This window comes from Lissotriton vulgaris, chromosome 6, assembly GCF_964263255.1.
Source record: "Lissotriton vulgaris chromosome 6, aLisVul1.2, whole genome shotgun sequence".
Lineage (NCBI taxonomy): Eukaryota > Metazoa > Chordata > Amphibia > Caudata > Salamandridae > Lissotriton > Lissotriton vulgaris.
In genome coordinates, this window is record NC_141694.1 from 11,316,451 (window position 1) to 11,329,190 (window position 12,740).

The 12,740-nt window shown below is 50.6% G+C and overlaps 1 protein-coding gene across 1 annotated transcript in view; it reads left to right on the plus strand.

Annotated features, from left to right (window-relative positions):
* Positions 1–201: 201 nt before the first annotated feature.
* Positions 202–12,740, plus strand: part of LOC147706698 (phosphofurin acidic cluster sorting protein 2-like) — an 825,692-nt gene continuing 813,153 nt past the window's right edge. Inside the window, exon 1 of the mRNA XM_086925834.1 lies at positions 202–432. Coding sequence (XP_086781960.1) covers positions 287–432 — 146 coding nt within the window. The 5' untranslated portion in view covers positions 202–286. The remainder of the gene's footprint in view (positions 433–12,740) is intronic.

Consider the following 12,740-nt stretch of genomic DNA (forward strand, 5'->3'; position numbering starts at 1 on the left):
CAGGCAATTGGCTTCCTTCGCGAGTGGGCGGATCTAACTGGCATCATTAAACCAATCCGAGGGAGATAACGGTTTTCCTGGAGTTAGACCGCCCATAATTGGCGCTGGGCAGCAGCGCTCCAACTCTCCATAGGCTGGGCTCTCTGGGATTGACGCGTCGCCATTGGTCGGTCGCTGAGTGGGCGGGGCGGCGGCAGGCTCGCTCGGGCACCTGCCTGTGCTCCCAATAACGGAGCCTGCGCCCTCGGTGCCGTCGGTGGCCGCGCGCGCTCCGCCCGCCTCAGTCATGGTGCCCGCGGGCACGGCGGTGGCGGCAGCCGCGGAGCCCTGCGCGGGCGGCGCCACCGCCTCCGCCTCCGCCTCGCTGCCGCTGCCCATGAAGCTCTTCGCCACCTGGGAGGTTGACCGCTCGTCGCCCAGCTGCGTGCCCAGGTACAGGGGGCGGGGCTACGGCGGCTGAGCGTGCCGTGTGGGCGGAGCCATGGGCGGGGCGAGGGGTGCGCGCTCCTGCTGGGTGTGGGCGGGGCTTCCGTGGTGGGCGGAGCTCGGGCTCCTCTGAGAAACACAAGGTGTGAATGTGGGGCCAGTGGAAGTGAGGGGCCCTTGAGTGGAAGTGAGGGGCCCCTGAGACGCAGGGTCAGTGGAAGTGAGGGGCCCTTGAGATGCAGGCCAGTGGAAGTGAGGGGCCCTTGAGTGGAAGTGAGGGGCCCCTGAGACGCAGGGTCAGTGGGAGCGAGGAGCCCTTGAGATGCAGGCCAGTGGAAGTTAGGGGCCCTTGAGTGGAAGTGAGGGGCCCCTGAGATGCAGGGTCAGTAAAAGTGAGGGGCCCCTGAGATTGAGGGTCAGTGTAAGTGAGGGGCCTCTGAGATGCAGGGTCAGTGGAAGTGAGGGGCCCCTGAGACGCAGGGTCAGTGGAAGTGAGGGGCCCCTGAGACGCAGGGTCAGTGGAAGTGAGGGGCCCTTGAGCGGCAGGGCAGTGTAAGTGAGGGGCCCCTGAGATGCAGGGTCAGTGGAAGTGAGGGGCCCTTGAGACGCAGGGTCAGTGGGAGCGAGGAGCCCTTGAGATGCAGGCCAGTGGAAGTTAGGGGCCCTTGAGTGGAAGTGAGGGGCCCCTGAGATGCAGGGTCAGTAAAAGTGAGGGGCCCCTGAGATTGAGGGTCAGTGTAAGTGAGGGGCCTCTGAGATGCAGGGTCAGTGGAAGTGAGGGGCCCCTGAGACGCAGGGTCAGTGGAAGTGAGGGGCCCCTGAGACGCAGGGTCAGTGGAAGTGAGGGGCCCTTGAGCGGCAGGGCAGTGTAAGTGAGGGGCCCCTGAGATGCAGGGTCAGTGGAAGTGAGGGGCCCTTGAGATGCAGGGTCAGTGGGAGTGAGGGGCCCTTGAGATGCAGGCCAGTGGAAGTGAGGGGCCCTTGAGTGGAAGTGAGGGGCCCCTGAGACGCAGGGTCAGTGGGAGTGAGGGGCCCTTGAGATGCAGGCCAGTGGAAGTTAGGGGCCCTTGAGTGGAAGTGAGGGGCCCCTGAGATGCAGGGTCAGTAAAAGTGAGGGGCCCCTGAGATTGAGGGTCAGTGTAAGTGAGGGGCCTCTGAGATGCAGGGTCAGTGGAAGTGAGGGGCCCCTGAGACGCAGGGTCAGTGGAAGTGAGGGGCCCCTGAGACGCAGGGTCAGTGGAAGTGAGGGGCCCTTGAGCGGCAGGGCAGTGTAAGTGAGGGGCCCCTGAGATGCAGGGTCAGTGGAAGTGAGGGGCCCTTGAGATGCAGGGTCAGTGGGAGTGAGGGGCCCCAGAGATACAGGGTCAGTGGAAGTGAGGGGCTGAGACGCAGGGTCAGTGGAAGTGAGGGGCCCCTGAGACGCAGGGTCAGTGGAAGTGAGAGGCCCCTGAGACGCAGGGTCAGTGGAAGTGAGGAACCCCTGAGACGCAGGGTCAGTGGAAGTGAGGGGTCCTTGAGCGGCAGGGCAGTGTAAGTGAGGGGCCCCTGAGACGCAGGGTCAGTGGAAGCGAGGGGCCCTTGAGATGCAGGCCAGTGGAAGTGCGGGGCCCTTGAGATGCAGGGTCAGTGGAAGTGAGGGGCCCCTGAGATGCAGGGCCAGTGGAAGTGAGGGGCCCTTGAGATGCAGGGTCAGTGGAAGTGAGGGGCCCCTGAGATGCAGGGTCAGTGGAAGTGAGGGGCCCCTGAGATGCAGGGTCAGTGGAAGTGAGGGTCCCCTGAGATGCAGGGTCAGTGGAAGTGAGGGGCCCCTGAGATTGAGGGTCAGTGGAAGTGGGGGGCCTTTAAGAGGCAGGGCCAGTGGAAGTAAGGGGCTCCTGAGACGCAGGGTCAGTGGAAGTGAGGGGCCCCTGAGATTGAGGGTCAGTGGAAGTGAGGGGCCCTTGAGATGCAGGGTCAGTGGAAGTGAGGGGCCCCTGAGATGCAGGGTCAGTGGAAGTGGGGGGCCCTTGAGCGGCAGGGCAGTGTAAGTGAGGGGCCCCTGAGACGCAGGGTCAGTGGAAGCGAGGGGCCCTTGAGATGCAGGCCAGTGGAAGTGAACGGCCCTTCAGATGCAGGGCCAGTGGAAGAGAGGGGCCCCTGAGATGCAGGGTCCGTGGAAGAGAGGGGCCCTTGAGATGCAGGCCAGTGGAAGCCCGGGGTCCTTGAGATGCAGGCCAGTGGAAGTGAGGGGCCCTTGAGATGCAGGCCAGTGGAAGTGAGGGGCTCTTGAGATGCAGGCCAGTGGAAGTGAGGGCCCTTGAGATGAAGGACCAGTGGAAGTGAGGGGCCCTTCAGATGCCTACAAGGGATTTTGTTTATCAAATGTTTCTAGGAGATATTATCTCAATGTTCTTGGGTACACCCTGATCAGTGGTGAACAACAGATTCAATCAAAACATACAATACATTTAATTGTGAAATTATTAAACAAATCGTAAATAAAAATTCCAAAAGTGATACACAGGGCGAAAATATACTTCAAAATAGTCATATATTTAATATATGTTCAAACCTTTTGGTCAGGGAAAAGATAAAAAGCAACCAAACCTAGCTAGAAAGGTGACGTTAGTTAGCCTATACAACAACTATGTTGACATCTTTCCAGAAATTCTATACAATCAATGTCTTAAGGGAAAAGATGTAGTTGTCCATGTTTCGGTCTGTGGTGGCAATGAGACCGTCAGACCATCTTCAGGACGGATAGTTGACAAAAAATACCAAATGGTATTATCCTTAAGTCTTGTGACTTCAGTCAAATAGGCATATAACTTCCAAATTTGAACTAAACTGTCGTCTCTAATTGTAAAAGGCTTAGAGAAAGTTCCAACTCCCTGTATAGTCGAGAATTCAATATTGAATATCAATTTCGTTATCTTCGTCTGGCAGCAGCGTATAATTTGGTGTAGCCGACGTGTAAACCTCGATGCTTCACCGCAGCGAGTTGGAACTGTCTCTAAGACTTTTACAATTAGAGACAGAAGTTTCGTTCAAATTTGGAAGTTATATGCCTATTTGACTGAAGTCACATGACTTAAGGATAATACCATTTGGTATTTTTTGTCAACTATCCGTCCTGAAGATGGTCTGACGGTCTCATTGCCACCACAGACCGAAACATGGACAACTACATCTTTTCCCTTAAGACATTGATTGTATAGAATTTCTGGAAAGATGTCAACATAGTTGTTGTATAGGCTAACTAACGTCACCTTTCTAGCTAGGTTTGGTTGCTTTTTATCTTTTCCCTGACCAAAAGGTTTGAACATATATTAAATATATGACTTTTTTGAAGTATATTTTCGCCCCGTGTATCACTTTTGGAATTATTATTTACGATTTGTTTAATTCTTTCACAATGAAATGTATTGTGTGTTTTGATTGAATCTGTTTTTCACCACTGATCAGGGTGTACCCAAGAACATTAAGATAATATCTCCTAGAAACTTTTGATAAACAAAATCCCTTGTAGGCACACCTTTTTTTGAGAACTATCGCCCAAGCCTCCAAGGGTTTATTGGGTTCCCACTCCTTTTTGAGATTGCCCTTGAGATGCAGCAGATCTACTGTTTTCAGAGAGTTACTTCAGAGCACGAGGGGGCACTTGTGCATGCTTTCAAGTGAAGTGTTAGCAGCCCTTAGCGGAAGCAGGTTATTGAAGACATGAAAGGTGTGTGTCCTCTATGTGCCTCATTGTATTTGTTTTCTGTGTTCACGAGCTCGGCCAATTGAGTCTTTCTTGCCCCTCAATGAATGCACAATTGTAGTCCTACTTCTATGCTTGTGAAATAGCCTGGTCTTTGGCTTTAAAATGCACTGTCCCCATAGTTGAGAAGCAGGCTGGCTGCAATTATCGACACCACTCACGGTTAATATGCCAAAGCTGTTCATTATTAAAATAATTCAGGTCATTTATTTACTCTGTCATTTTGAAAAGTGTGCATTTTAAATGCACTAACCCGAGTAACTTGCCATTTGTTTCAGAAATGTCTTCACTTTGCTTGGGTTCTTAACTGTGTGAAAAGCGCATGCAATGGTTCCCTGTTTTTAATGCGACACTACCTTTTGCTCTGTGTGTTACTTTCATATAGAATGCTGCTTCAGAGTAGTAATAACACATAACATGAGCGCACATCAATTCTTGATGTACTCGTGACATCACCTTCATGAGTTTGAATTAGACATGAGTTTAATATTGGGCGTGCACAGCTTTGCATTCATTCATTTGTGTTTCATCGGTGCCCGACAGGTGTTCAGGCAGACGTGAGAGGGGGACCGAGTTATGTTTGCTTGCAAAGAACTATGAAATACATATGCAGTGTGCAAAATGTGTTATTGGCCGTGGTCCTGGCTTATGGTGCAATATCTGTGTTTCATATTGGGGGTATGTGTGTGTGTCTCTTTTGGGAGAGAGGTGTGGTTGTGGAGCTGTGTACTGGCCGGGTGTGAAAGTGGAATCTTGTAGTACTGGTGTGTGTGAGAGGGATGTTATCCCACGTGTAAGAGAACAAATATTGGAGCTCTTGATTGGAGGGAGGGAGGGATTGTATGAGGGGAGAGTCTGGAGGGATCTACTTGTTAGAGAGAGGTCCCAGACTCCTGGAGGCAGCTCTTCTGAGAGCCCTGGGTGTGTGAGATGAGCTGTTGTCCCCGTCTGTCTGTCAGAGAGAGGTCCCAGACTCCTGGAGGCAGCTCTTCTGAGAGCCCTGGGTGTGTGAGATGAGCTGTTGTCCCCGTCTGTCTGTCAGAGAGAGGTCCCAGACTCCTGGAGGCAGCTCTTCTGAGAGCCCTGGGTGTGTGAGATGAGCTGTTGTAGTTGTCCGTCTCTCTGTCAGAGAAAGGTTTGTTGTGAACCAAGGGAAGTATTGGACCAGCAGGTGTGATACTCGAGCGAGATGCACTGGTCTACGAGCTGCAGGGATGTGGGGCTGGTGGGTGTGAGTGGGAGACAGCAGAGGTCTTCAAACCTTTGTGCTATGAGCCCCCAAAGCAACATGTTTTGAAGTTGGGGCCCACCTCCAAAACTTTATAACAAGTATTGGGGAGGGGGAAGGCTGAGCACAGGGAGGAGCTTATCAAATCATTTCATGGATGCGATTTCTGTTGAGCGTAATCCACAATAAATGTGAGATTTATAAAAGGAAAAATTAATCAAACAAAAAATGACCAAAAAACGGTGTTCCCCATAATTTGGGTGTTGTGAACCCCTCCCACTCCTGGGCCCCAATGGAGCGGCCCCTGCTGTTCCAATGATTGCTGTAGCCCTAAGTAGCACTGTCCCCTCTGCCTCTCTCACCCCTTCCAAACTATGCCTCTTAAACACTCCGATCTTGAAACATGCTCACTGTCCCTTTTGTTTTTTGAAGTTGTATATAGTTCGACGCCTCTGTTAACAGGACTGCGGCGACTTGTATGGGCTTGCTTCGAGCCCTGCGAAAAATTCTGCCGCTACTTCCCTTGGGAGCCAGAGCAGAAGTGGTGCGTAGTTCCATTCTCAGTAGGTTAGACTACTGCAACGCACTGCTTCTAGGAGCTCCTAAGACTTTGATCCTTAAGCTGCAAAGGATTCAAAATATGGCGGCCAAACTGGCTTTATCCCGCCCACGCTCTGCATCTTCATCTGCAGCACTAGCTGAGCTACACTGGTTACCTGTCCAGCAGCGGATTGCCTTTAAGGCTCTATGCCTTGTTTTTAGGGCTCTGCATGGACTGGGACCTATGCCGCTCCAAAATCTTTTCTCCTGGTATCAAGCTGCCAGACCTTTGAGATCCTCCTCAGCGTTCCTGGTGACTGTCCCCAGGATCAACAGAGTGAGAATGGGCGGTCGTGCCTTCAGCTTTGCGGCCGCCACGCAATGGAACACCCTACCTCTGGCGCTGAGGAGTAGGCAGGATCTGATTTCTTTCAAGAGGGATCTTAAGACTTATCTTTTTCCAAGAGCAATGTAGTGTATTTCATCTGATGGAATAATATGGTCTCAGCGCCAGGATACCCTTTGGGTGACAGCTGCCCTCAACAAGTATCTATACATTACATTACATTACATATAGTGCTGACTCGGCCAAGGGCATTGCAGCGCTTTACATGAGCCCCTGATACATTACATAAGGTCAGATTCTTTTTTTTGAGGCACTGTGCGATTGAGTGATTTGCCCAGAATCAGAGAATGTTCTGCTGCTGCCTGGTCTTGAACCCCAGAAATAAAGTTGGCAGCTCTCACCCTCTGGCCACATTTCCTGCGTTTAAAAAAAAAAAGAGTTCCCATCTGTTGTCCCCCTTTTTTGCAGTAAATGAGTTCGGCCAAATTCTCCCAAGAAAAAAGAACTCCCATATCCTTTTTTTTCCTTCTTAGACAAGGCAGTGGTAGTTGTGATCTAGTGGCCCCCGGGCCCCAGTGCCACTGCCTTGTAAAGGGGGCTGTTCTTTCTGCCCTTTGTTAAAAACATGAGCTCCCTTTTTGCTCCTTCCCCGCCAGTGCCATCTCTCTGATGCCCAAACGATGGTGTCTCCTCTGCTTCCATTTTCCCTTCCCGCGGGCCTTTGCTCCAGGCCCAAGGCAACCCTGGCACAGCACTGGAGCCTCATGCAAGCGAGGAAGGATACTAAAACAGTGCACTTGGGTTTCTTCAAGACCACTAGACTTATGCGATCTTGTGGCCACTGTGTTTTCTGCATAATTATGGATTTGCCATATTTGCGACAGAATCCGTTATCTGCTGCATCATCTGGAGATATGAACAATAAGTTTCTAGCTCAAAGGGTCCAAAGTTATTAAAATCATGGTGACGTGTTTCGACTTATTAAAAGGCCTTTTGCAAAGGTTAACTGGCCACCTTTCTGTTGCTTTTTGGTGTATTTTGGTGCCAAACCTCTACTAATGAGATTAAATCTATGGCCACAATGTTAACAAATGTAAAAATGACAAAGTAATACTATCACAAAATGTACTGCATTGCGCTGCATCATTTGCCTTTTCTTGTTGCATAATTTAGTCAACCAGGCCACACGATTCTCAGTGGCCCTGAGTTTAGTTGACCCTTCAATCGCTCGACCCTGCGCAGCTGGTTAAGCACCGAGTATAAAGGCTGGTTGGGAGGTCGTATGGGCTCAACTAATGGAGTCAGTTGAAGCTCCACCCGGAAAAGATCTATTCCTACTAAGCCGTAATGTAAGGGTGTTACCAGTGGAGTACTGGAGTGCATCCTTTGAATGGGCAAATGCTCTAGCTATAATCTATTTACGTATTACTAAAATGTAAACATATCATTGTATATTATATTATTGCCGGACATTCTTGAAACCAACCTCGCTGTTTGCTACACGTAATGAATCATCCAAGATTTTGCAAGTTGCTAAAAACCCTATGTTTCAATCCTAACTCTGCCTCAGCCACACAACTATTCACCTCTTTGTTTCCTTGTGCACGCTAGGCCGGCTTTAGGGCAGTGCGACCGGTGCAGTCGCACCTGACAATGAGCTCGGGCGCAGTGTTCACAAATAACTTATGAGTTTAAAAGCCCCTGCTGTAGAGTTCTTTGTGTGTCCAACAGTAAAAATGTCAATATAACTCCGGTGATTAATGTTCCTGCTGGAGAGCGATCGAGTTTTCTCTAGTAGCAGTTTTGGCTCATCCTAAAGTAGTGCAAAGGGTTAATGTGCCTGCTGCAAAGAGCGTGTCCGATTCCGATAACAGAACGGTGTTTATGTGGATAGTTCAGTGGGTTACTACATGTCACAGAGATCCTTCTGTTACCTGCAGCTCATAAGCTAAAATCATAATACACAGTGACCTATGAACTGTCCTCAAAGAGCTGCATGCAAACTGAAAGGGGTAGGTTAGAGAGTCATGATTTTTCCCAGTCTTTCATTATCCTAATGTTGCTAGAAAGGGTTTGTTTGGAGAGAAATACATTCTTATTAAAGGCAACCCCACCCACTGTGGTGCGTTTTAAATCCTGAGTTTGTGCTTCTCCAGACTAAACAATCTTAAAATATATTTGCTGCAAGTATGGATGACCTGTAATTCCTACACCTTGTAATGCTCATTGTTTTATGTAACATTTCCTATAGACTGATTTACACACGTATGAGTCATTGTTTCTGTATATTTTGTGTGTCAATCAATCATGTGTTTGTATAACGCGACAACTCACCTGTGAGGGTCTCCAGGCATGAGGGGGTGGGCTGCTGGTCCATCTGGGTGTGGAGGTTCAGCCGAAGCGCCAGGTCTTGAGGTGTTTCCTGAACTGTGTCAGTGAGGCAGATTGCCTGAGGTGCGGGGCCCTAGTGTTCCAGGTCTTGGCGGCGAGGTAGATGAAGGATCTTCCTCCGGTTCTGGTCTTGTGGATCCATGGGATGGAGGCCAGGGCGAGATGAGCGAAGTGGAGTTGTCTGGCGGGCGTGTGGAAGTTGAGGTCCTGCGTCGTGGAGAGCTTTGTAGGCATGTCTGAGGAGCTTGAAGGTGCTTCTGTGTGATGTGAAGTGCTCGGACACCCTACCCTGGGATGAGTAGCGCTATACAAATGAAATGCATGTGAGAGGGGCTACGGGGAGATGAGGGGCCCTGTAGTGAGGGAATCCATGGAGAAGAGCAGGGTCGGGCTGGACTATAGGGCGATTGAGCAGTGTCCAATGGGCTGGTCTGACCTGTCCGTGTGTGGCCTGGTGTTTTGCATGTTTCTGGGTCTCTTTTTTGGTCTGCTGGGACGGTTTTTACCGCTGGTTTTCCTGATATTTAAACAAACATTGGCTGCAGCAAGCTCCAAATCAATGCAATCTCCCATACCTTGCAAAGCACTTTGCAACATTTCTTCTTCACAAGTTCAAAACTGCACCAATCTGCACACATGGGCCACTTTCTTACCAATCGATTTTTCAAATTTTCTGACGTAGTCCGACCCTCGAGATGGAGGTCATTGGAGATGGGGGGGGGGGGGGGGAGCACAGCAAAAGATTGTCGCACCGGGGGCCATCAGTGCTAAAGCTGGCCTTGTGTGTGCTTCATATAACTGATGATTTACATATACTCAGTGCTTTTTACCTAAGGCTGGGACTCGTAGCCCTATAAATACACAAGTTACCGTTCCCTGCTGTGCCAGGATTCCCTTCTGTGGGGTTCTGGGGGGGCACAGACATCTGCACTGACCCCATTGGCTGTCTGGCTTCAATATGTAAAAGAGAATGTTTTGGGTGGATTCGTTTAACTTGCATTCATGTGAATTGAAGGTGTGTGCGCGTTTATTTCATATGCAGTTTCCTGACAGTAAATAAAGCAAAATAGTTACTGAATAGTTCGTTCTTTTGACCCCCTCTTTGACTCTCCCTGACTTTGCCCCCGGGTCCCCCAGGATTACAGCTCAACACTTTCAAGCAACTTCAACACCTGCATGTGAATGAGGAGAGCCTTGGAGCACCAGACAAGACCGGCTTCAAGGCCGTCTGCATTTACGAGTGCTCGCAAAAACATTTACGCCACCCCTTGAATGCATTCCTGGACCCCCCTAGTCTAAAGACACGTGTGTGTGAGGGTGTGTGTGTATGTGCACGTGTGTGCGTGTGTGAGAGGGTGTATGTATGTATGTATGTATCGGCATTTATATAGCGCGCTACTTACCCGGAGGGTCCCAAGGCGCTTTGACCGCTGCGAAACCCTTCCTGGCTTCCCTGAGAGATGATGGTCCCTTAATGGGTATCTCCAGGGTGAGACCAGGCATCCCCGGCGGTCTGGTGGGGCCGTTAGTGAAGATGAGGCAAGCTAATGCCCAGAGTTGCCGAGTGTGATCACTGATCAGAGTGGGCACCGAGGCGAGAGAATTATCGAGTCCGCTGACCCTGGTCCAGAAACCTGCCGCGCCGGGAATCGAACCCTGGTCCCGGGCCGTCCTCTGCTCTCGGGTCTGCCGCCTCTAACCAGTGAGCCACACTACTTCACGTGTGTGTGTGCACGTGTGTGTGCGTGTGTGAGAGGGTGTGTGTGTGCACGTGTGTGGGACCAGTCAGTGTACAGAGGATACATTGAACTTGTGGTTGATGTGAAAAGGTGGAGATTGGACCATTGGGTGAGACAAGGAGGATCCAGGGTGGCCATGTGTGTGATGGGCATTGAAGGGGTGGCTGCAGAGAAGGGATATAGGAAAGGGAGAGACTGGAAGCATGCCCTGGGGGTTGGGGAGGGAGGGATAGTTCGACAGGGGTTTGCCCCTGTGTGTGAGGTTAGTGTGACGGAGGATGGTAGGGCAGTCACTAAAAGAGCAGGAAGAATGGACTGGCTGGTGCAAGACAGGAGGATGGTGGTGACAGAGTCAGTGTGACAGAGGCAGGCATCTGAGAAGTGATTTTGAGTCACCCAGATGTTGGAGTAGAGATTTGAAGAGGGGAGAAGGTGGGTGACACAGAAAGGAGGCATATTGCCACAGATTTTTCTTAGTAACAAGCAAGTGCCTGCTGAAAGAGGTTGGAGTGAAGGGCGTTGAGTTCAGGTAGCTATGGCCATATGACTCCATGTCACGAGGACACAACTGTGCATTCTGGGACTTGTAGTCCTAGTTTACTTTACTTGAAACGATTGGGCTATAATACCTACCCTTTAGGAATGCTCAGGAAGGAAGGGTCTTGGTCTGGCAACGAGGAGACTTGTGAACCTCTACCCAAGGTTCAAAGATTTCGTGATAATATGAATGAGACACTAATTTGGAGGTCACATAGAAGTGGAGTGGGCAATAAACATCTGTAGAGGGAAGTAACTATTGAAAGCGGATGCTCTTTTAGGTGTAAATTGCGTAACTTATAATATTAATTGTTTAATTGTTGTGATTTTTAGAGTCCACTCTAATGTGCTGGTTTTCTGTGTCAGGCGCCTTCTGAGCGCAAACCCTGGTGATATGTACAACGTTTGGTCAACAATGAACCACAACTGCATTAAGTTTCTGTTAGAAATGGGGTTACCAATTCTACAGGGGGTAGCATGGAGCAGAGCGGGCAGGCCAAACTTCAGAGGACATGTGCAAAGCATCCACGCAGTACCCACAGACGACACACCATGCACACCACAAAAGAGACACAACACTGCTTCTGGTTGGGAAAAGAATAAGTGTTGTATTATCTCCAACCTGCAAAGGTAAAACACAACAATAGCAGCAATCACAAGGGGGCGCCAACTGGCGCCAGAGCAATGAATGCAAAGGGGATTATTTACAAGGGAAAATGGGAGAAGTAAGAAAAAGGGTTAAGGAAGTCCATTTGTGTCCAGCTGAAATAGAAAGAATGTCAGGAAATGCATAAAACATAGGATCGATATTGCAGGGCAAACTCAGGCCTTCATCCTTGGCATCACCTAGAAGCAAGCTGTAAGGGTGAACACAACCGGACTTGCGTTAGCACCTCCCGCAAAAAGAACCTCACACACCTAGCATCAACACCTGGCATAGACATGCAAATGTAATATAAGGCCTGGGCTGGCATAATCACGCCACCCTGGGGCACATACCTTTGGCACAGAACATATCAACAGTGGGCATAACACTAGGTATAACACAGCCGGTCTGGCCTTAGCACCTCCTGCAAGAAAAGAAACAATGGGTGCATAACATTGACATCGGGCCTACAACCTCAGTAGAGGGACCTCTGGGCGTCAGGCAGAAGCTTTATCCTTGGGCAGGAATCACGGTGCTCCTAAGACTGGCAGAGCACACATCCACATTGGCTCAACTAATCATGAGTAGGGGCGCAGTGACCTAAGCACCCAGCCTTAACCGAATAGGGGCTCAAAAGCACCTCCCGCTGACATAAAAACACTAGGCACCCAAGACCGGAATTTCGCCCCCCCCCCAACAGTGGTATCACTCATGAGGCATGACCATCTGCAGCTAAACTTCCATAGCCTGACTTCCCCTATTGGCCTGGAATCAGGCAAATCACTACTGCAGGCACAACCCAGGTCCCTGAACCACCCGGGGCCCACACCTCCGAGTCTCTGTCCTGGGTCTACTGGCCCAACGTTGCAGGTGCCCGCTGCCAGGCGGGGCACCTGGAGAACAATAATGTTCCTGGGGGCGGCAGTTCACCACGAAATGCTGGCACCGGGGGTTGGGCACTGACAGTATGCCCCGCTACACCCCCCAACACAGTCTGTTTGAGCCCCACACTCAACGGGCCTTGGCAATGTCTCCACGCTTCTGCTCCTCGCTCCGGGCTTCCTGGGCAGGAGGGTGGGAGGCAGGCACCGACAAGGTGCCTCGAGGCCTCCCCATACAGACGCAGACACTGCTCCCCGAGCGGA